General features: G+C 37.6%; 1 protein-coding gene across 7 annotated transcripts in view; it reads left to right on the forward strand.

Annotated features, from left to right (window-relative positions):
• The window catches only part of LOC5570859 (ATP-binding cassette sub-family G member 1), a 129623-nt gene that overhangs the window by 81919 nt on the left and 21596 nt on the right, over nt 1-26108 (forward strand). For all 7 annotated transcript variants that reach the window (XM_021848098.1, XM_021848092.1, XM_021848096.1 and 4 more), the window contains exon 7: nt 22009-22250. In XM_021848098.1, the coding sequence (XP_021703790.1) occupies nt 22009-22250 (242 nt within the window). The remainder of the gene's footprint in view (nt 1-22008; nt 22251-26108) is intronic.

Genomic DNA, 26108 nt, shown 5'->3' on the forward strand with positions numbered 1-26108 from the left:
ACTGCAAGTGGTAGTCGAAATATGCGTATCTGTCAAAGATAAGCATTTAGGAGCGGAATTAAAAGGTACACGGTACTCCATCTACTTTTAAGTTTCTCTATTTGAGATTCTGCTCAGAGGATTCGAACATTCATTAAAGAGATGAATTTTGAAATTTTGAATTTTGGTTGGTAAATTGGGCATGGCGTACCATTGGTACCTCGCGTACCTGCAGAAATAAAATAGACCCCTCTGTGCGGTCCTTAGCCTCTTGCCCAGCAACTCCTATCCCTACCTCCTCGCGGTACTGGCCGGGGTACGAGTAACCTTAGGGAAGATCGGTTAACCAACCCCAGTAAGAACTCTGGTCGTATGCTGACAGGGAAGGCGGAGTTTGCTTTTGCTTTTGCTTCTGCAAACCTTGAGCGTCTGTACTCCATGTTAGGAGCGGCTCACAACAGCGTCTGCTCCCCATGTCAGGGGCGACTGATCATCGTCCGAGTGCCAGAAAAGGACTCTAAGCTAAACTGTGCACTATGGTCCTCCGAACATTTAGGGCGAATGGTCCTCCGGAAATCTAGTGGGTTGGTGTCAGGCCCTGCAAGCCAGCCGTAAAAAAATCAAGCAACGAATAATCAACGAGAGAATACGAACCGGGAAAATCAGCGAAGACCACAGCGACGTAAAGGGACTAGCGATTGGAAGCTCCGTACGTGGAACTGTGAATCTCTCAACTTCATCGGGAGCACACGCATACTCGCCGACGTGCTGAAGGACCGCGGATTCGGCATCGTAGCGTTGCAGGAAGTGTGTTGGAAGGGATCAATGGTGCGAACGTTTAGAGGTAACCAGAGCTGCGAAAACACACACGAGCTGGGAACAGCTTTTATAGTGATGGGTGGTGGCCGATCAATGAGAGAATGTGCAAGTTGAGGATCAAAGGCCGGTTCTTCAACTTCAGCATAATAAACGTGCACAGCCCTCACTCCGGAAGCACTGATGATGATAAAGGCGCTTTTTACGCGCAGCTCGAACGCGAGTACGACAGCTGCCCAAGCTTGACCAGGAGGAGGAATTCAGACCGACGATTGGAAAGTTCAGCGCCCATCGGCTGACGAACGAATACGGCCTACGACTAATTGATTTTGCCGCCTCCAAGAATATGGCCATTCGTAGCACCTACTTCCAGCACAGCCTTCCAAACCGATACACCTGGAGATCACCACAGCAGACAGAATTACAAATCGACCACGTTCTGATTGATGGTCGGCACTTCTCCGACATTATCGTCGTCAGGACCTATCGTGGCGCTAACATCGACTCTGACCACTATCTGGTGATGGTCAAACTGCGCCCGAAACTCTCCGTCGTTAACAACGTATGGTACCGACGGCCGCTCCGGTATGACCTAGAGCGGCTCAAACAACCGGATGTCGCAGCGGCATACGCGCAGCACCTCGAGGCTGTATTACCGGAAGAGGGTGAGCTGGACGAAGCCCCTCTTGAGGACTGCTGGAGAACAGTAAAAGCAGCCATCAACGATGCAGCTGAGAGCAACGTCGGGTACGTGGGACGATTGGTTCGACGAGGAGTGCCAGGAGGTTTTGTAGGAGAAGAATGCAGCGCGGGCAGTCATGCTGCAGCAAGGGACCCGGCAGAACGTGGAACGCTATAAACGGAAACGGCAACAGCAGACCCGCCTCTTTCGGGAGAAAAAACGCCGCCTGGAGGAGACGAAGTGCGAGGAGATGGAACAGCTGTGCCGGTCTCAAGAAACGCGTAAGTTCTATCAGAAGCTCAACGCATCCCGCAACGGCTTCGTGCCGCGAGCCGAGGATAAGGATAAGGATGGGAGCATTCTGACGGACGAGTGTGAGGTGATCGAAAGGTGGAAGCAGTACTTCGATGAGCACCTGAATGGCGCTGAGAACACAGGCAATGAAGGATGGGACAACGGAGGAAATGCCTTCGTCAGTACTACGGAAGATGGAAACCAACCAGCCCCCACTTTGAGGGAGGTTAAAGATGCCATTCACCAGCTCAAGAACAATAAAGCTGCTGGTAAGGATGGTATCGGAGCTGAACTCATAAAGATGGGCCCGGAGAGGCTGGCCATTTGTCTGCACCGGCTGATAGGCACAATCTGGGAAACAGAACAGCTACCGGAGGAGTGGAAGGAAGGGGTAATATGTCCCATCGACAAGAAAGGCGACAAGTTAGATTGTGAGTATTTTCGAGCGATCACCATTCTAAATGCGGCCTACAAAGTATTGTCCCAGATCATCTTCCGTCGTCTATCACCTATAGTAAGCGAGTTCGTGGGAAGTTATCATGCCGGCTTCGTTGACGGCCGATCGACAACGGACTAGATCTTTACTGTGCGGCAAATACTCCAAAAATGTCGTCAATACCAGGTCCCAACGCATCACCTTTTCATCGATTTCAAGGCGGCATAAAATCATGGACGAGAACAGCTTTCCCGGGAAGCTCACGAGACTGATAAGAGCGACGTCGTACGTAATAATACACTTGAAATTGTATGAAATGTAGTTGATTGATATAAAGTATGTAGACTTGAAAATGGACTTGTGTAAAAAACCTTGTAAGTTAAATGCAAATTTTCCTTGGTTGTATTAACAATTTTCATATCCAAATAGATTCATGAAAATATATTTTGTCAAATTAAAGTAATTAAATAATTTCTCAAAGATTTATGAGCAACGTTTATATCCATATAGACTCTGTCGGCCGGAGGCTTTCTTAACATAGTTGTTACGTCCGTGGGAAGTCATTCTGGAGTTGTCTGGTTTTTACTCCCGCTCGGTCCAAGATCCAGCGGAAAATTCCTTGACATTCCTGAGAATATACGATTACCTATAAGAAAACCTATTCTCAATAAAGTTTCTGAATAGCGAATCGTTGTATTCAAAACATTTTTTTTGAGCTTGTATAAGTGTAAGCCAATGGGGTGTAAATTCATTGACGTCAGCTAGGTGACTGGCTATTAGAGTGGTTCAAAAAATCGTTTTTGCTCCACACCGCTCATTCGATTTTAGACCTAATTCTGAGTGTCCTCCCAAAATTTGAGCTCATTTGGATGAAAACTGAGACTGCACAAGCCCTTTAAAGTTTGTATGGGAATTACTATGAGAAAAGCAACCATATCATTGAACCGGTAATAGTGTTTGCCCATGTGCTCTTGGAGATTAGAGCTACGTTGATACTGTGAGATACATTCATTAGCTACAGCTTTGCCGAAGACCGTTTTCAAATCGGACGCCTCAGTAATTAGGTATTGATTTATATCCAATCACAAATTCTTCAGCAGTGCTCATTTAACTTTTGAACAGGCAACATTGGTGCACCTGGCGCGAAAGATAGCATGCACAAATCATGGCTACTATGTTTTACTGCATATATCCAGTGATGCCTGCAGAACAGTCCAATAATTATAGCCAAAGTTTTACAACTCATTCAAAAATCAATAACTAATAACCGGGGCGTCCGATTTAAAAACGGTCTTCGGCAAAGTTGTAGCTGATTATTGCATCTCACAGAATCAACATAAGTCTAATCCCCAAGATCACATGGGCAAACACTATGACCGATTGATTGAATTGCTTGCTTTTCTCATAGTAATTCCCATACAAACTTTAAAGGGCTTGTGCAGTCTCAGTTTTCATCCAAATGAGCTCAAATTTTGGGAGGACACTCAGAATTTGGTCTAAAATCGAATGAGCGGTGTGGAGCAAAATCGATTTTTTGAACCACTCTACTGGCTATGCTTGTAAATCTGAAGGCCAACATTCGGATATTTTCTTGCACAACCCTACACATTGGTTTGACTAAGATTAAGTTTGTTTGAACCTTCTCAAATATAAATCTCATATCATTCGAAATGATGGAGTATGCTTGTTTGAGTCCGAATTAGTATAAACCTCATTCATAGACGATTGAGAGACCTTTGGTCATGCATGTAGACTCTAAGGGCTTTACTCAAAGTTGTTTTGGGATAACCATGAACCATTTTTGAACTCGATCGAGTTTCGAAACATGATAGAGCATATTTGTGTATTGAATATGTTTTGTAACCTTATTAATTAACGCCAGAAAGGACACTGGTGAAGCGTGTAGATCTGAAGTCGTATATTCAAATGAGTACATAGAAAACCTTAAATATGCTCTTTAATGAATGTTCGAATCCTCTGAGCAGAATCTCAAATAGAGAAACTTAAAAGTAGATGGAGTACCGTGTACCTTTTAATTCCGCTCCTAAATGCTTATCTTTGACAGAAGATGACTGCAAGTGGTAGTCGAAATACGCGTATCTGTCAAAGATAAGCATTTAGGAGCGGAATTAAAAGGTACACGGTACTCCATCTACTTTTTTTAAGTTTCTCTACTTAAATATGCGTTGTACTCAAAATATAATTGATCACAGTTATTTGATCCTACTGGACATGAATTGCAATGATAAAGCTCTCGATGATTACTATTAACATTTATGAATCTTAATATCTATATTCTATAGAGTTTAGTAGTTAAAGTTCATATCTTGGATTATCGTGAACTTCTTCTTCTTCTCGTTATTCTGATTGTTGTCATAACGTTCTTACTGGAACAGAGACTGCTTCTCAGCTTGATATTCTAAGTGCACTTCAGCACTTCCACTTAGAACTTTCTTCGCGAGGATGTCATTATTGCACTCGTATATCGTGTGGCAAGCACTGTTCTGTTCGATATAATTTCCGTATTTATTTATTTCGTCAAACGACGTAGACTAGTACATTTTACATATACATATTTTTGTTTTATTTCTTAATACTAAAATTATGAAATTTATAAAAAATATTGAAAAAAAAAAGTGTAGTGTAAGTAATGTTAATTTCATTTTGTTTTATTTTATGTGTTGCGATTTCTAGTGGATTTGGAGTATGTTTTTAGATTTTGCCGAGACATGGTAAAGTCAATAGTTTCACAATGTTGATTGTAAATGGCCATCATTTGATTTAGAGGCCCGTTTTTGGCATAACTTGTTCGATGATGATTTGTCAAGAATAAGTTACGATTTCGTAGTTGCCTAGAAGGAGCGTAGAAATTTAATTTTGATAAGATTTCTGTAGAATCAATACGTTGCGAAACGATATCATTTACAAATGAAACTCTTGCGATTTCACGCCGCTCTTTCAAAGTTTGTATGTCAATAAGCATGCAGCGTGCTTTGTAGGGTGGAAGTGGAAATGATGTCCAACCTAATTTACGAAGAGCATATAGTAGAAATTGTTTTTTTACAGATTCTAATCTTTCTTCGTATGTCATTGAGAAAGGAGACCATACAATGCTGCAGTATTTCATGATTGATCTTACATATACAATATATAGAGTTTTAATTGTGTATGGGTCATGAAAGTTGTAGCAGAAGCGTTTTATGAACCCTAGCATGTTATTAGCCTTGTGAATTATTGTATTGTAGTGGTCTACGAAAGAAAGCTTAGAGTCTAAGATTACTCCTAAGTCCCTTACTCTTTCACATTTTTCTACATTTTGATTTCCTAATGAAATTGAAATTCGCGGTGTTGTTCTTTTTCTGCTAAATGATATTAGGTTGCATTTTTTTACATTCAGTTCTAATAGGCTTTTTTTGCACCATATGTAGAATATTTCTATTTCATTGCGGAATACATTGATGTCTTCTTCATTTCTTATTTCCAGGTAGAGCTTCATGTCATCAGCATATATTAACACTTTGAGTTTATTAAAAATGAAGGAAATGTCGTTTACATACATAATAAAAAGAAGAGGTCCCAAATGAGAGCCTTGAGGGACACCCGAAGTGACTTGAATTGGTTTTGATTTGTTTCCTTTGAATTTTAGTATTTGTTGGCGGTCAGTTAAATACGATTCAAGCCATTTCAGCAGTCTTGGCTCGATTCCAATTTTTTTTAGTTTGAAAAGTAGCATTGGTATGTCTATGCGATCAAATGCCTTGCTAAAGTCCTATAAAGAGCTTCTACGTGGTTTCCATTGTCCATTGCATTCAATGAATAGTCAACAAATTGAAGTAAATTTGTTGAGGTCGAGCGACCTTTAAAGAAGCCATGTTGTGTGTCAGTAATTCTATTTTTCATTTGAAGAAATAGTTTTTCGTTGACGATTGACTCGAAAAGTTTTGGAATACAAGAGATAATGGCTATACCACGATAATTACGTATGTCAGATTTTCGGCCAGATTTAAAGATAGGCACTAAAAAGGAGCTTTTCCATATTTTTGGGAAGATTCCGGATACAAGGGATTTATTAAAAAGCCAAAACAATGGCGCTGTAAGTTCTTTTGCTAAATTTTTCATAAATATTGGTGGAATCGTGTCAGGGCCGGGACCTTTTGAAGCGTCCAAATTCATTAGAGCATCTGAAATTTCCCGCACATTGATTTGATTCACACCAATATCTCTAGAAAATTCCGGGTAAAACGCAAAATAATTGCGATCGCGGTCTTCTTCCGAAAATGTAGTATAGATTTCTTGGAAAAAATTTGCATATAGATTGCAAATTTTTTCTGAGTTGTCGCCCACATTTTCATCAAGGTGCATAAAAGATGGAAAATTGTCAGATTTTAGTTTTGTTTTTACGTAATTGAAGAAGTTCTTTGGACATGACTTTATTTCAAGTTCAGTTTTTGAATTATATTCTTCAAAAGCATCACTGATGGCAAGATTCAATTGAGTGCAAATGTCCAAATATTTTGCTAAGTTTTCATCTTTCTGGTGTTTCTTATAAATTTTGTGTGCCTTTTGCTTCCGATTTTTCAGATTTTTTATGTGGTTGTTATACCATATTGGATTTTTTGTACTGAGGTTTCGTCGTAGTTTTTTGGAAGGAATTTCTTGTTTTATGATTTCTAGTACAATTTCATTGAATATGTATGCAGCAGTTTCGACACTTCCTTCATTTCTGATTATTTCTTGCCAATTAACACTATTTAATCTACATTTAATTTTTTCATAGTCTGCTGATTTGTATTCAAAGGCTTCCTCGTATTCATAGTCGTTGGGTCTTGCATTTTTATGGATGAATAGGGAATATTCGATTGCTGTGTGAAACGCTTCATTTTTCCATAATGGATTCAATGACTCAGTTACACAGAAATCTTCGTAAATGTTTGTCAATAAGAAATCCAAATAACAGTTTTGTCTGTTTTTAATATGATTAATTTGATTTAGTCCTAAATTTGCGGTTTTATTGAAAATAAACTGCAATGTTTCATTGTCCCCAACGACTGGAAGTAAAATACTTTCGTTTTGAGAGTCCCGAATGAAATCAGCATTGCGTTGGTTAAAATCACCATAGATGTGAACTTTAACCTCTAGGGGGAGTTGTGATAAAATTTGTTCGGCACATTGTAAGAAACTTTCATACGTGCCTTTATGCGCATGGTCAGGTGGAAAATACACTGAGGCAAACAAGTGTGTTTCACCTGCTATGTGTGACTTTACCCAGACATGTTCGAATTCTTTAAAATGTTGTGTGTTGATTACTTCAGAATTAAAATCAGTTGAATGAGCAACGAGTACTCCCCCACCTGATTTTCTTCCGGACTCTGAAAAATTCCGGTCGCCTCTGAATACGTTGAAGCCGCTTTCAAAGACTTCTTCGCTTTTTACGCTTTCATCCCAGCTTGTTTCAGTTGCCAGAATAACCGAAAAGGATGAGCTTAAAATGTTTTTATAAATTTCCTTCATTTTTGCTGGGCTTCATATGTTCCTCAGAAACTGGCAAAAGAAAATTTCCTGCGCCACTGCCAGACGTAAAATTTGAGAAAGGGTCATCGAAACCATGAGGAATCTGCTAAGTTGTATTTTATTACTTTGAAAAATTACTTTCAATAAATAAATGAAAACTCGAATTTAGAACTATACCATTTCATTTCACTAGAGTTTAACAGATACGCGTATTTGGAACTCAACTGTAAAGCCGTTTGCACTGTCAGTAACACAGTTGAGTTTGAAACACATGTATTTGTCAAAGGATACAAACTCTAGTGGAATCAAATGGTATAGTACTAAATTAGTTTTTTCGTTAACTTATAGGTATTCCACTGAACAGCTCGAAGATTGATTATTCCCATTTGATTTAATTTTCAACATCATAAATTCAAAGGCAATTCTACGACGTTGACGTTTACATTATAAATCACAAATTCTATGTAATCCTTCACCAAAACGACCTTGCCCAACTGAAACTGGTTCCAGTCAACATAATAAAAATCGTAAACAATTCAATTCAAAAAAACGACTAAATTAGAAGGTGTCGTTCAACTCGCCACTGATTAGACCCTTCCGCCATAGTCTCTCGAATGGGAGACACGAATGTGTAAACATAAACACCGATTCCAAAAAAAACTGACCACGACCGATGAATACTAACATGTTTTAGTATACGACCTAGGCCAAGCCGGCCGGACGATCGAATCAAGATAGGCGCCGCTAGTTTCTCTTCTCGATGTTCCGCTCTCAGAGACGACAACCGTAACTGACTTCATTTGGCCGCCTTTGTTTGCCTTTTCTATGCGTATATACACTTGTAAGGGAATCTGAGGTAATATGAACCCTAGAGGCAAAATGACTCACGGGCTAGTCGCGAAATAATTATTGGAATTATGGGACTGAAATCGAAGTATTCAAAATGTAAAAGTTTTCGAAAATTCACATATGGACAAATAAGGAACCGCTATCACAGCTATAACTGGTACACTTTTCCTAAATCAAGAGCTCCACGAAACATGTTCCTCCCGCTCATGTCCCTGTATTCCACTCACGAGTTTGAGAAGTAGGGTAGCTTGATATTAAACACAGTATGTTTCGATATGGCAGTTCGAAATAGTTAATGGCTGTAGTTTACAAACTTACCTTACTTAAACTTATCTGTTTCCAGTGTGAGCGAGGTACTGGAGCATGAGCGGATACTGGCGTACTTATGGAATTGTTAATTTTATGAAGTGGACACTTTGTTTATAATAAATCTTTTTTACTTATTGTTGAGAAATAAATCGATTTTCTGTACATCTTTCAACTACTATTTGTTGATATTATGACCCAAGTAACACCGAAAACATAAATCCAAATTTAAAAATACACAGTTTGTCCTACAATGATTGCTAGAAAGTTTTTGAAACATGTCATGTCTCACGTAAGTCGCTATTTTGTTTTGTCAAACCTTTCAATATTGAACTTGAATGGAGATGTTCTACTAAGGCATATAATTTGTTTTTCAATACAAATCTACCATTTTGCTGAAAATGTTCTAATTATGTTTACTATGTTTCAACCATATTATGTTTTATATTTGTCTTCTTATGTTTATCAAAACATGTGTTTGGTTATATGTCTTATTTCGGTTGTTTTAGACATGTACGACAAATAAACAGTCTCAATATGTCATATTCATGTTACATGTATGTCATAATATAAACTCTTTTCAAACATGTTCTGAATAAACAGATAATGTTTATTTTCAATCAAATATAAGTTTTTCTAGTTGTGTATAAAACAAATGTAACAAAAGTGACATTTAACACTTTTGATAGCATGGATGATACACTGCCGGCTAAGAAATTCGCCATATGGTGTTCACTGAATACTTTTAAGCAAATGTTTTGAGTAAATTATTATTTTTAAGGTATGCTCTAAATGCTGATTTATCAATTTATATGAATGAATAGAGTGTGGTGGTTGTTTTCCACTGTTTAGTACGTAAAAGGTTCAATGGAATTACCTAACTCGCTTACAGTTGTGATCATGCAGGGCTTACGTGTTTTTGTGAAGAATTGTAGGATAAAATATAAATACTTAGAAAACACTTCATAGTCATTTGGTATAGGAGTTTTCCGTCAACAAAATTGTAACGTAAAGTTTTTGGTAATAACCTGATTAGACTATTTTATTTCGGGTACAAATCAACAACGGTTCGTGAGATTTGAGAAGAAACTTCAATGCTACAACTTCCATTTATGCTGTCATAGTCAAGTGATTTATCAAACTTTTATCACACTGTAAATTTATGATCACACTAGTTGTCCCTGAAAACTTTTCACTGCCTTGAATGAAACAATGGCAAATGATTGGCAATGAAATTTTTGTCTTTTCCCAAAACACTCGTCATGCAGTGTGTCTAAGGGGACCATCTTTAATTTTGAATATTTACCATAACGATGAGATTTTTGTTCTGAAACTTTGAAAAAAGTAATAATAGTTCAGTAAAAGTTCAGTGTATTATTAGAAAACAAAATAATGAATTAATTTGCAAAATGTGAGGATTCCTTTTTGGAAATATTTACTTGGCTTGATGTCGAAAACTGTATATTGAACGATTTATAAGGGCGAATTGATTTTTTCGAAGCAAAAGTGCATATTTCACCATAATTTTTGATTCGCATATTAATTTAGTGTTAAATAACAGTTATCAATCAATAACTGTTATGCAATCAAAAATGAAGGCTTGTCAATGTTTGCACTTTTACATTTTTCATTGTCGACCATCCAATGCGTTTCATCTACCAAATGTTCTCAGTATTTTGTTGCGTTAATGGTTTGGTGGACAAAGTATAATACATAATTATGTATACCAAAACCCATATGATACATCATTTAGACAACTAAAATATGTTGCATAAGCTCCACCTTCTGCGCTTTTCCAGTCATATATAAGTATGAATTCTAGTTTTTTCGCTATGAAACAGAACATTCTCATTAGTCATATTGAAGCCATTGTGATTTATATGAGACATGTTGTGTTACTTGGGGAACATATAAGATCTAACAAAAAGCTTAAGGTTGATGAACTAAATAGTTTGTCAATAAATTCCTTAGAAATTCTGGTTATTAAACATTACTTTTGCGAATCAATAATCGTAATTTTTATAAACAAATTATACGTTGGTATGCTTGATGATCCTATGGAAATATCCAATAATTTTTCACCAATCTCTAATACTAGGTCATATTCAAGAGATTGATTCATTTATGGTGATATTTGCAGAAAAAAATCATTCTGGTATACGATTCACTTGATTTTTTTCTAATCTAGAGAACTTAAAAGTCGTTTGCCCCGGAGATGCATATTACCCTAGGCACCCCTATTAAGGGGTACGCGTGTCTTATCATAATTCTTTACGCACCACGACTCAACAATGGAGTTTGCGCAGGGTCATCTTGTACGGAGCGCACGCCTATCTCTGAGTCAAGTTCAAGATCAACAGTTTTACAGCGAATAACTTGTAGGCTGGGCGCTAAGTGACGGCAAAGCTTTCGTAGACTTTCAGCATAAGTATGAAAACCTTCTCAGTGGGAACAAGAAGAACGATTCGTAGGCATTCGCTTGACATATGCAATGGAATACGACTGCATCTTGGTATGCATAAGCAGGTGCAACATACAGCATTCGATCTATTGAGCACTTAGAGCCTTGACATAAAAAAGCTGTATACGCGTTGGCACGGATTCTACTAGTGTTGATTGAATCCTGCCATGTCGAAAACCCGTTTGATGGGAAATTTGCGAAGCCAGTTACAAGGTTTAGCTTTAACAGGTGATTTATAAGAAGACTGCTCTTTGCTTTGTTCGAAGAGATGACGATTGAACTATGGAACCGGTTTAAAATGACTCTTCAAGAATACGCACATGATTTCAATTTTTTAATTTGTTCGAAGCCAGTATTGCAAACATGTGCTTTGCATGCGAATTTCGAGAGTCGTTATTCACTTCCCATGAGTTCTTTAAAACGCTGGTAACAGTTGTGATGACTTAAATTTTTCCGCTCTATATTCCTAGTGGAATTTAACATGTCCTTCAATTGAACGAAAATTTTACTCATAAGCATTTCCACAGTTATCGAAGGGCTTTTTTCACTTCCATGATGTCTCTAAGACAATGTGTTCTGCTTATACTTATAGAACAAAATTGGATGCGCTATAGACCTAAATTGCCGTGTAAACTGAAATAGAACCATTTTGTCTTCATGAGAAGGTTCAATTTCAATTTTTACACTAGTTCTTCCATTCTTCCATCTATCTCGTACCACTAATGCTGCTGTATCGTCTCTAGTTTCAAACAAGAGATTCCCGTGTTACATTTCAAATTGACGCGTTTTGTTTATAAGAAAAAAAAAGATACAATTAAGACCGTCGAACATCCTCTGAACCGCATCCTACAGTTTGGAAACTACTTATGCTCCTTTTTACACGTCAGCTTTTCTCATGTAGAAATGTGACAACACGGAGAAATGAGTCTGTCTTTATTCAACGATAGGTCGTGAGAAGAGAGAAATGTCATCGTTCCGGGCGACCCACGCTTCACTTCAGTTACATATTGGAGGTAGCTTCTACAAGATGTCTAGATTATGCAGCCCACAGACGCTCAGTCTGTATGACCACTATTGACTCCGCCCCAAGTTAGTCGAACGACCGCTTGACAAACTGTCAAATCTTGTTGCACCAACGTTAATGTTATCGGGATGGAGATCATTTTCGACCGTTGATATTTTAATTGACTGTTGTTCCCGTGAATGCGAAAAAGATGGAGAATGCGCCAGATCTTAACCGGATAAAAAAAAATCAATAATTATGATTAAATCATACTACGTTCTAGACTCGAGAAAATATTTATGAAGAATCAAGACTAACTAATTGAAATGTTTAAATTTTTCCAATGATATTTCTATAAGGTTTCCTCCAGGGAGTTCACCAGGGGTTCATTAAAAGATTCTTCCAGAAATCCCAACAAGAATTTCTACACAAATTCCTATCAATAGTGTTTCTTTTGTTTCATCAGGGATTGCCAAAAAAAATCTTTGGGAGTTTCGTAAAGTATTCTTCAGAAATTTCACCAGGAAGTACTTCAGAGATCAAACCAGGATTTTTTTTCTAGAGATTTACTTATTTACATACTCAGGTATTCTTTCAGTAACTTCATCATGCTTTTCTCAACCACATTTCCAAAAATGCTCCAAAGCGTTTATCCCGGTATTTATAAGGGAATTTCGGATTTTTCAATGCGAATTCTTCAACTATTTCCTTGAAAGTTTCTCCAGGGATTTAACAGATTCCTTCAAAATTTTATTCAAGAACTCTTTCAGGGATGCTTCCAATGATTCATCCAGGAATTCCTGCAGGTATGCGTATAAGAAATTATCCAAGGATTTTGTGTGAGATCCATTCAGAGATTTCGTAAGCAATTCCACCAGGAGTTACTCCAGCGATTCCTTCAAGAATTTTTCTAAAGATTCCTTCAGGATTTTTTTCCAGGGAATAAACTAGAAATTTATGTTAGATTTTACGGGGATTCGTCCAAGTATTTCATCAGAAATCCATTGAGAGTTTTACCAGAAATTTCTTTAGCGACCCATTCTATATATTTCTTTTGAAATTCCTTCAGCAACTTTTCCTTGAAATTTTCCAGAATATCTCCCAGCTTTACCAGACATTTCTATAGAGCTTCCTTCAACAATCTCCTTGCAGATTTTTCCAGGGATGCTTGCGAGGGTTCTTCCAGACATTCATTCAGGAATTTTTCCAGAGATTCTTTAGGAGTTAATCCAGACATACAACTAAGAATTTTGCCACCAATTTTCCAGGGATTACATCAAAACTTCCTCCAAGAATTCCTTCAAAAATTCCGCGAATGGTGAACATTTCTTTTAAAGCTTTGCAAATATTTCTCTCAGGTGTAATTCTACGGGTTCTTACAAGAATTTCTTAAGGAACCTTCCCCTTCTTTATGCCATGGGATTTAAAAAACCCGAAAAGTTGCTCGACCAATTGGATTCGAACCCACGACCCTCAGCTTGGTCTTGCTGAATAGCTGTGCGTTTAGCTCTACAACTATATGGGCCCCTTTGATATTCATATAAAATTCATGACAAGAATTATAGTGGATTTCCTGCGAGAATACCTAGTAGAATCCCTTAATAAATTCTTGGTAGAATTGTATAGTTCCGCAAAATTGCTAATGGATTTTTCGGATGAATTTTTGTTTAATATCCATATAACATAGATGGAATTGTTCTAGGAACACCAGGTAAAATTTCTGGAGAAAGTCCAGGTGGGATCCCTTGAGAAATTCTCCTGAGTAATCCATGTCGAATCTATATAGGAATTTTACATAGAATTGAAGAAAAAATTCCTGGTTAAGAACAGCTTCGGTTAAAAAATACGTTCAAGGAATGTCATAAACATATTTGAATTACCTCCAGATGCTCGTATAAGTGATTCGTCCTTGACACTTTCAATACTCCTCAAATAATTTCTTCATCTCTAATTAGTTAACATATCTCTAATTAATTTTCAGAAGTTCCACCAATAATCTCACCATGAAGTCTGACAGGAACTCCGCCAGCGATTTCACAAGCATTTTAAATGAGGATTCCTTCAGCAAATCCATCTGAGATTTCACCGGGAAAACTCCCAGCGATTGAACACGGAAAGTTATGAAATATTCCAGTAGGCATTTTTTGAGAGATTCTACCGGGAATGTTTCCAGGGGTCACACCACTATTTCCTCCAGAGAAACTCCCTGGTATACCAGGGATTCCGAATGGAACTACACCAAGAATATATTCTTCCATAGATTCTGCTTCTAAAATTCCTCCAGAGATTCTGCCAGTGAAATCCCTGCACCAAAAATTATTGCACCTTCAAGAGTTTGTTCAAAAGATTCCACCAGAAAATCTTCGAGAGACTCTTCCAAGGATTACATTAGAAATTATTTCAAAAAATCTACTTGTTTTGCCTTATTGGAAACAACTAGCAAATCCATCTACTAGGGGACGGACCTGGTGTAGTGGTTAGAACACACGCCTCTCACGCCGAGGACCTGGGATCGAATCGCATCCCCGAGATAATCACTAAAAATTTCAGTGACGACTTCCTTCGGAAGGGAAGTAAAGCCGTTGGTCCCGAGATGAACTAGCCCAGGGCTAAAAATCTCGTCAATAAAGATAAAAAAAAAAAAAAATCCATCTACTAAAATTGCGTTTCGTTTCGAAAACAGAGTGATTTCATTATTCTATTAAGTCTATTATCAGTTTTACTACAAATTTGGTCACTCTTACAAAATGCATGGATTACTTAATTGATACAAAAGAGAAAAAACAAATCAAACATTTCGGCGCTTACGTCACATTGGGCAAATTACGGCAGCAAACTTGGTACTCAAGTTTGACTTATCGCACTACACATTTCACAGCATTCTAGATATTGCTCTTTAAGCTCATATATTTTTTGGCATCTGTAAGGGCCATGAACGTCTATTTTCACCTTTGATATCATCAGCGTTTCCACCAGAGCTTCCGCAAAGAATTCTAGCATTATTTTAGTGATTTCACTGAAGTTGCTCCATAGATTCCAGTTAGAATACTCTAAGGAATTTTACCAGGATTTTTTTCAACGAATTAATCAGAAGCTCAAGATGTTACACCAATATTTCCTCCAAGGAAACCACTTAGAACTTCTACAGAGATTCGACAGGGTAGACTTCCAGGGATTGCATCAGGATTTTTTCCAGGAATTCCACCTTGAACTCGACAGGAAATCCTCCAGTGATTCTACCAGAGAAATTCCACTTGAAATTTCTAGCAGGAATTATTTCAGAGATTGAACCAAGAACTATTTCAGGGATTCCACCAGTTTTTACTCATGGAATTCTACCAGTATTTTTCATGGGATTCGAATTCCACCACAATATTCTCAAAAAAGCAATCAGGGATTTCACCAGTATTGTCTCTATTGATTCTATCAAGAGTTACATAAGAGTTTCAACATGAAATACTCCTAGGGATTCCAACAACAAAATCGTCAAGGACTCAACCAAGAATCCTTCCAGAGATTTAATCGATAATTCCTCCAGGGTTTCGAATAATGATTAACCAGGAATTTTGCCAGCAATTTTTCTCATGGTTTTGCATGTATTTCATCCAAAGACTACTAGTGGAATTCCAACAGAGATGCCATCTGGAATTACGACAATTATTTCATCAAAAATATTTCCAGAGATTGGACCATGGCATGCTCCAGCTATTCCAACAAGAATTCTTTCAGAATTTTTTCCAAATTTTCTATTTCCAATACAAATATCTTCTTCAGGGATTCCTCTAGTATTTTCTTTGAAATTCCTTAAAAGAAATAACTTAATAGATTCCAGGTGGAACATTCTCAGGGATTACACCAGGTAATATTTTAACGATTCCACCAAACCTCCTCCAAAGTATTTTCTATAGGTATTTCTTGAGGAGATTTCATCAAGGTTTCTGACTGGGGTTCGACCATGATTTTTTCAGGAATTCTACAAGGAACTCCTTCAGTGATTCTATTAAACATTTTAATAACGGATTTGAGGGGAAATAATATCGGAAATTTTAAAGGAAATTCTGGGTAAATATTTGTAGAGTTTCCCGGTGGAATCCCGAGTTATATCTCGAGCGGAATCTATTCCTTAAGGCATTTTACTAGAAATAATTTCAAGGTTTCTACCATGAAATTCTTCATATATCCTTAGAGGAAATGTTGATGCCATCCGTAAAAGATTTTTTTTGTGAAAATCTTGTTGAAATCTGTGGAAAAGTTCTTGGCAAAATTGCCGGAAGAGATTCTTAATCCCTGATGAAATTTATGCCGGAATTTTAATAAAAATATCTGATAGAATGTCTGGAAGATTTTTTGGTAAAATTTCTGAAAAATACTGGTAGAATGTTTGAATAAATTCCTTGTTGAATTTCCAGTTAAATTGCTGGTAAAATCCAGATGAAATCCCAAAGATTTTTATCAGCGGAAAATTTGAAGAAATTTCAGTAGAAATTCGTAAAAGAAATATTAAAGAACCCCTGGAGAAATTCGTGGAATTAATAAAGAATTTCTCCAGGTAAGCTACATGAATTTCTTTATTAAATATACCAAAATTCCTTCATGGATTTGATCGGTAATTCCTTCATGATTCCATCAGGGGTTCCTCCAGAAATTTATTCAAAATTTTGTCCAGCAATTTAACAGCTCACCTGGAATTTTTCATGGAATTTCATCAAGATTTCCTCACGGGATTCCATCAGAAGTCCAGGGACTCCATCAGGAAAAATTCAAAAGTATTCATCAGAAATCATTGTGAGGATTCCACCAGGAACTACATCAAAATTTCCTCCAGGGATTCTGTCAGGAGTTCCTTTAGGGATCAAGAGTTATTCTAGAGAATAAAACATGCGCTCGTCCAGGAATTCTATCAGGAGTTTTTCTACAGATTAAATTATGAATTCTACGAAGGATTCCATCAGGAGTTTCTTCGGGGTTTCAACCAAGAGTCCCTCGAGGAATTCCATCGGAAATTTCTCAACTGATTCCATTGGAAGTTTCTCTAGGGAGTTCTTCTAAGGTTTTTATCAGATATTCTTCTAGGAATTCAATCAAGAATTCCATCAGGAGTTCTATCTGGAATTCCTCTAGAGATTCGATCAGAAGTTCCTTCAGAGATTTCACCTGGATACCGTCAAGAGCTCATCTAGCCATTCCAGCAAAGTTTCTTCATCAGCAGTTGTTTAAGAGATTCCATCTGGAATTCATGCAGGTATTCCATCAGGAATTCCTCTAGGGGTTCCATCAGGAATTTCTCTAATGATTCCGTCAGAAGTTCCTTCAAGAATATGTTTAGAAATTCCTCCAAGGTTTCCATCAGGAGTTCCTCCAGGGATTTCATCAGGAGTTCTTCATCTGTTTCTGTTCGGGATGAACCACTGCGACCAGTTTTCTTTGATCTTTTGTGGTGTACCCGTGTCCTTTGTTTAGTGCATGTCGTTCTACTCCATTACTATTGAAAAATAATGAAGTAGTCGTTTTTTATACAAATATCATTCTTTACCATTTTGCATAGAGCCTCTTTAGAAAAAGATACCGCTATTTTTACCTTTTGGAGAAAACTGTTTGTCACCATTAAACTCTCAGAAGCGCGCCCCTTAATCAGGTTCGGCCACTAAGCTGAATGATACTGATTTTGACCATGCATCGGTACTCTAGCGTATCAAATTATTGCTTCTACTTATAAGGTTCAAAGTCGTTTTTTGAAACTGTGAACAGGTTTCATCGCATGAGACATTTAGATTCCTTGAAACAAAAAGCTTATTTTAGAAGTTAAGAGGCCTGCTACTCCACTGATTCGGAATCGTTTCCCTCCTAGATATCGAAAGATAAACTCTTGAACTTGGAAAGAAATTGTCTCATGCGTTGAAACCAACCTCAAATGCTGATTGAGCCATTTTTACACTTCGACCTCCTCATCATCTAGGACAAATAGGTGGGTCTTAGTGGCTTGTTACTCTCTTATACTCTTCCGACCGTAACTTATAAGTATTCACAAGAACAGATACAGCAAGAGTACAATTTGGTAGATCTTACCCCGTAACGCATCTCGAAAAGGTGATCTACCCGCGTTACGGGTATCAGGAGTTCTTCCAATGATTCCATCTGCAGTTCCTCAAGAATATCTTTGTGGATTTTTTGAAGGATTCCATCAGGAGTTCCTCCGGATAGAGATTCTATCAGGAGAACCTTTAGGGCTTCCATCTGAGTTATTCTGGGGATTTTATCAGGAGTTCCTCCGTCCAGGGATTCCACCATGAGTTTTTTCAGAGATACCGATTGTCATAAGAAGTACCTCTAGGATAATATCAGGAGTTCCATCAGGAATCTTATCGGGATTTTTTTCAGGGGTTTTATTAAGATTTTCTAAAGGGATTCCATCAAGAGTTCCTATAGGGATTCTATGAGGAGTACCTTTAGGGCTTTTATAAGAGTTCTTCTGGGGATTTCATCAGGAGTTCCTCTAGAGATTATATCAGGAATTACTCGAGGAAGTTTTTCTTCCAGGAATATCATAAGGAGTTCCTCTAGGTTTTATCAGGAGTTCCAGCAGGAATCTTATCAGGAATTCCTCCAGAGATTTTATCAGGACATCCTGAAGTGATTCCATCAGGAGTTCGTCTAGGGATTTCATCAGAAGTTCCTATAGGTTAGAGTTTTGCCGAAATGCTTTTTGCGAATTATAACAGGAATTCCTTGTCCATATTCATTTTTTCTGGTACTTTTACTTTGATCTGCTCTTCATTATCACAATTATTGTCCAAAAGTCGTAGAGATATTCTCCCCAAATCCACAGAATGCGGAAAAAAAAGCAATCGCATATCCACTAGACGCTATTGGTCATACTATCTGAGCGTCTGTGGGCTGCACTATACATACATATGTTTTTGCAATTTCTCGTCGTAATGGACCGATGCACGAGTTCACTATCTGACGTTTGAGCGGTTCCGTGTTATTTACGTGACCAAGGAGACCAGTGAATTCGGCACCGCTTAAACGTCAAATTAGTGAACTCGTGCATTGGTTCATGGACCAATCCACGAGTTCACTAATTTGACGTTTGAGTGGTGCCAAATTCACTGGTCTCCATGGTCACATAAATAGTACGGCACGCCCAAACGTCAAATGGTGAACTCGTGCACTGGTCCATAGGATGTTTTTCATCACGCCATTCATTGTCATGAAACGGCCTACTTTCCTGCACTGAAGTATGCAGTGCGGTAATAGTCATTAAGCAATTGAAACCAGTGCTGTAATGATTCATTATGCAACGCTTTCTCATTACAGAACCGTTTCGAGTTGCGTAATGAATCATTACACAACCATTTTTCAAAAAATGTAAAATGATTATGAATGCATTCCGATATCATTTCTGATACCCTCAAGTGGTCTTCAATGGAATTGCAAAAGTTCGTAGTGCAACGTAACTCGTTGCAGAACTTGATTTTTACAGCTCTCGTCGTAAATATCCTACTCGGCAAGCCTCGTAGGATAAATTTAAGACTCGTGCTGTAAAAATCATCATTCTGCAACTTGTTCCGTAAACTACTAGTACGTAACTCGTTGCAGAACTCGATTTTTCCAGCACTCGTCAAAATAATCGACTCGTGCTGTAAAAAACATTTTGCAACTTGTTCCGTAAACTACTGTTACATTAGTATGAAAATTGCCATATTGAACCATCCTCAGTTTATGAATATTCAGCTCCCATTTCCTTGGTGTTCAGTGAATTTCACTCTTTGAGCAATAATATACTTTTTTCATCATTACAGCTAGGACAAAGACTGATTTTCGATCATATATGTTTTGATCTTTTCTCTGACAACCTGCCACGCTTAGCAAATAAGGCATTAAACATCTGTCACGAATGGTTTCTGATTTGTACCAAGCATTTGGCCAGATAAGATACCTATTTAGTATATATCTCAAAATTAATCTATCCAATGATTCTCCGCACGGTTCGTTCAGGAATCTCTTAATGAATATATTTACGAGTTCACTCTGGAAAACTTACACTTACTGTACGCTATAAAACTCCCAGCAAATTCTCTAAAATATTACGATTAATCATCAGTGAATTATTGCGAGTTATTTTGACAAAATTCAAAAGATTCCATAAGAAATTCTGTATAGAAAATATGTCTGTATATTCTGCATGAATCCTTGAATGATTTCATGGTGGAATTTACTGGGATATCCAAAATTCCGAAAGGTTTTTTTTTCAATCTTTTGATATATTCAAGAGCCGCCTCTAAAGAATTCTAAGCTTTATTATAGCGGAGGTGACCACTTTTAATTCCTCAACAAAATTCTTCTTTAAAAACGGCTGAATTGCTCACAAACTCTGAAGAGGTTCTTCAACAATTCACTGGTAGCTATTAAAAATTTTGGAAGGAAAACTAGAAAATCCCTGGGTTAGTTATCGAAGGACGTTCAAAAATGTATTAAGAATGAAAAATCCAAGAGGAGGAAGGAAGATGATTTTTGAAAGGAATCCACATACTTCTTTGGAGATTATTAAAAAAATCTTCAAGAATGCCTAGAGTTTCTTTGGGAAAGGTTGTTTGCGGAATTTCTATAGAACAAGGGAAATTTTCATTAGATAATTGTCGTGGGCGAAGTTTACATTTAATAAGACAGCTGTTCACTTTCCAATACCGAATGAACTGGACGAAATATTTCCCATGTAATATTTATCATCTGCTCTGTGTCGGAAAGCCTCTTAACATCTCGTTTTGTTTTTGTGAAAAATGGTATACTCTCCTTCTTTCCTGTTGCAGCCGAGAATCTCGATTTCTACGATCTCGCATCGTTCAGATGTTCTTCAAAGAACTGTTTCCACCTTTCGATCGCCTCACATATAACCCTCAAGAGGCTTCTGCCCATGTTTCTGTATGGAAAGCCGGATCCAATTCTAGGCACTTTTGATTCAGACAATTCGGCCGAAAAAACCTCTTCATACCAAAGTGAATAATGGAGATACCGAAGTAGTTATTCATCCGAATTGTTCTCGGGTAATCTACGACTCCAAAAAACACTTATGCTTGCAGCAACTTAGCTATGACTGAATGCTTCGTGGCTCGATTATTATAGCTAGTAGGCTGCTATGGTACTATTTTTCCATTTATTTTAGTCAGTTTTGAGTCAGTTCAAACCCTTGCTTACTGGTCCGTTATCTAGTGTGATGTTTCCTCCAAAGAAACTTCAGAACAAGATTCCAGCACTGCACCTATTTAGTATATCTTCCTCATTTAAACATTTGTTCTCTAAAGCTAGTAAGGTGTAATGCTTATCAGCTACGCAGTCTTCATTTTTACAACGGTTTCATTATTTGCCCGACGTTTCGACACGGGAACCATGTTTTCCTCAGGGGGTAAATATTGTTATCGTTAGTGATCCTAACAATAATATTTATCCCCCTGAGGATGACACAATTCGTCGTGTCGAAACGTCGGGCAAATAATAAAGTCGTTGTAAAAATGAAGACTGTGTAGCCGGAAAGCATAATTGAATCAGCATATTTGACTCAAACATACAGTCGATTCTCTACCAGTTTGAATGATTGTAATCTGCATTTGCGCCATAATATCCCCAAAAAAATCGCGTATCTAATGTTCTCCATTCTCTCCGCCTCTTTACAGTTAAGACCGTCGTGGCGCGATATGACTTTGCCGACGCCGACCCGAAGGACACCGATTGCAGCAAAGTGGAGGAACTGCAGCTACAGCTCAAGGATCGAGGAGGTGGCGGAGATGCTGGAAGTCCAGACCCTCAAGGCAACGAGCTGTGCCCGGAGATTGTCGATAACACCAAGCCGGCCTCATTGATGATGCAGTTCCTGCTGTTGCTCTATCGGAATCTACTGATGCTGAGGCGGAATTATGTGAGTTTGTGCAAATTTCATATTTTATCTGTAAAGGCGCCTCACCGCAGGGGAATAATGCCACCTGTAGTGAATGCTAATTTGTTCACTGATGGGGCAATCAAGACGGAATCTGAAGTAAAGCGATCAGATCGCCTCAGTTTTCCAAGTCACCGAAGCGAAAATCCATTTAGCGGATGCGCTTCGTTTCCCGATTCAAAGCGAGATTGTGACGACGGCAATTATTCATGTGCTAAACTGTCATAATGATCACGCGATCAAATGATTTAGTATTCGACAATGCAAACAATGGATTAAATGACATGGCTGCCATGCCTGTCTTTGGGTTTAATAAGCTAATTGAAGCGTTGAGGCACCGAGACGAGTAACTTACATCGTTTGACACTCCGGCTAAAGTCGTGAGAAAGAGGGAAAAATAATTACTGTGATTTACCCGATCGATCCCGATTGTAGCTTCTGACTTATTTATGAGAAGTCGCTGGATGACTTGAGGAAACGTGCAACACTTCGTTGCTAGATCTGCTTGAGTTCAATCGGCGAACATTGCAATTGCTCAATAATTCATCGAGGGCAGGTATGAGTTCCACTAGGAATACCCATTCGGTTGACGAGTAAAAACCCATCCCGATGAATGATTTACAACCCACCCCAGACGGGTTAAAATACTATCGCAGATCAATCCGGTTATCTCTTGCGCAACCCCGTAATTCATCTTCGATTTGAAATGTGGTTTAAGTGACTTCACCTGGCTTCCAGCAAGGTGGCAGTTCTACTACACAGGAACGCTCATTGTATCAACATGTAGTGCACGTGCTCGCAATGTAAACACATTCCAAAAGACACACACACTAATGGTAATCACTGCCATTAGTCGGTAAGTAATTGACATTTGGAACGAGTTCTGGATCAGGTCGATGCACAGGGTGGGCGCCACCATTAATTCGGTCTATCAGACTCGCTCCGGTTTGGCGCAATAAATATTTAAATTTATATTTCGAATGCAATAATGGCGAAAGCGTGACCCGTTTCATAAAAATGTGAGTACATCGGCATGGTGTCATTGAAAGATATTAATATTCAGAGTAAGGTGGGGCGAAAGTTTGACCTTAGCGGAATGATAATTTTCAGAAAAAAACGTACTTTTGAAAAAAAAAAAAACACATACCACTTAGTGAATTTCCGCTACAATTTTGCTAAACAAACTTGTGTCAAAATATTTACCCATTTTAGTTATACAGCCATTCCACGAAAAACCGATCTAGTGGGTCACCGAATTCCATGAAAATTTGCTATTTTGTTCTTTATCCGAAATAAGGTTTCACGTGTTTTTGGATTTTTTTATTAGGATGACCATTTCCGAAATAAGGTGACCAGAAAAATCGCGATGTTGCAAAATTTTTATTTAAAAAATATTTTAAATTTTGAACCGCATGACCGATTTTCAATTTTCTTGAACGAAATGAAACCTAAAGGTTTTGACTTCTCAAGAAAAGTATAAAATTTAACAAATATTGTTTTTAAAGTGTCAAAATTCCAAAATTTCCATATTTTCGTGGTTTGAAGGCCTTGGGACAAAAAAAGCTATTGCTGTTGTCATTTTTTCTTGAAATTTCGGAAAATTTTACGTTTACTGTCAAATTTTCAGCGATGTATGTTTTTTAGTTTTTAAGATATATTTTTTTGGAAATAAAAAATCAGTTATTTTTCATCGGCACACACTGTAGGTCTCAGCGCATTTAATTATTTTTTTTAATCATAACTTTTGCACAGCTCTACCGATTTTCAATTTTTTTTTATGGAATAAAAGCTTAAAATTTCAACTTTAAAAAAAAATAACTCTTTAAAAATATATGAAAAAATATAAAAATTTCCTAGAAGCAAGAGCAAGCAACGCGATCAATACTCGCTAAACATTACTAAAGGACCTATGTACAAATGAGAGATTCTCTCCTCCCTCGCTCTCTTTCGATTATGACAGTGGAATGCTAAAGCTATTGGGAAGTTTTTCACTATAGATCTAAAGGCAATTTCCTTGACTATCGTTTCATACAAAAAACGCAACAGAAGAGGTTAATGTGACTCAGTTCAAGGTCGAAAGATTAAACACTACTCTGAACGAGTATCATTAGTTAGAATGACCAAAAAGAGTGGAAATTCACTGAAATATTCATTTTCCAACAATTTCTCATTTCAAGCCAATATGGCCCATCACGGGCCGAACGATATGCCCCACTCTTGATGCAATCTACTCCCGAGCAAGTTCCTTATCAGTTTTTTAGCGTGTTGAAGAGCAAGATTTAGATGATTGTAAAAAAAAGTTATTTTCAATTAATTAGGTAGATATGGCGGAAAAACTTGCATTTTTTATACAACTAATAAGATAGTGATCCCATTGCTCTATGGTCCAGAAATCAGTTTTACGCGGAAAGATGCATTGTGAGCTTTAGAATCAAACATTAGACAAAAACGGTCTTCTACAAAATTGTTTGTATTAGTAAGGTCCTTTGTTTGGTGCTATTGAAAATTAGGGTGGACCACATTTTCGTAGAAATTGTGTAAATAACTTTCTTATTTGTAGAAATTATATTATACATGCTTCAGCAAAGTTGTAGACTATTCAATTTCCAGCAACTTTGCCAAAAAAAGTTTTTTTGTATATCTTGAATTGGCCGATTTAGAGCATTTTCCTACGGTGATATAGGGTGGTCCGAACAAAGCTGGTTTTCTGGCTCTAGAGATTTCAATTCAAATTTCTCATCAAAGTAGTCTATGAAACACTTTTAAAGCTTTAAAAAATGCGTAATTTGGTGAGTGAAGAAACTCGCTAACTCCTTCCGTTTGGGAGTTAATGTTGTTTTTCTCTCAAAAACATGCCTACTTTGATTGAGAATATCTCTGATCGGGGCAAATATAAAAAATATCTTTTGACGGCATTCAAAAGACAAAATAAAATTGTATCAAAAAATTACAGTTGTGTTATTTTTGTAACTTTAATAAAATGTCTTGAAAAACAAATATTTTTTATCACAAAAACTTCAATAACTTTTGAACTAAAATAGATAAAAACAATCTTTTTGCATGAAAATTTGCGTTTATTATTAGAATTAAAAATTATGTAAAATATAATTTCTACAAATAAGAAAGCTATTCACACAATTTCTGTGAAAATGTGGTCCACCCTGGAGGCTCTTTGCAGAAAAAATAACGACACTGTAACTGAATTTTGCACGTTTTATTACCACTCTGTGGCACTCCTCAACTCAGACTGACAATCGTATTCTTTTTTGGAGGGAAACCTAACATTCAAGGGGTATAACAATGGTCAATTACTTTTTTGCTCTAAATACAAGGGGATATCAAATGCTCTCTTCTTTCACGCTTACAGCTCGGCCATCCTGTACACCTAGGAAACTAGCCAACTAACTCATCTTCTTCCTCTAAATACTCTACATCTTCGTATTCAATATCCGATTCCGTATCTTCGCTTTTTTCTCGATTCTCTGCCTTTCGATAGAGTCGCATATTTAGTGGATCTAAAATTCCTTCAAAACGTATGTTTGACACCTGGTAATTATCTAAATCAGCAACCACGTAACGATTGTTATCGAGGACCTTCTTCACCACATATGGACCTCTAAACTTCGGTTTGAGCTTATTTCTTTCTCCTACAGTGTTCATCCTTCGCAACATCACCAAATCTCCCTGCTCATACAATGTATTCCGTTTGCAATGACTGTCATAAACACGTTTATTATACAGTTGCTGTTTCTGCATAGTTCGGCTTGCTTCTTCTCGAAAACCTTCCAAATCTCTAGCGCTGTTGTTCTGATCCTGCAAATATTGGGTTAAATCATAATC

This window comes from Aedes aegypti, chromosome 2, assembly GCF_002204515.2.
Source record: "Aedes aegypti strain LVP_AGWG chromosome 2, AaegL5.0 Primary Assembly, whole genome shotgun sequence".
Taxonomy (NCBI): Eukaryota; Metazoa; Arthropoda; class Insecta; order Diptera; family Culicidae; genus Aedes; species Aedes aegypti.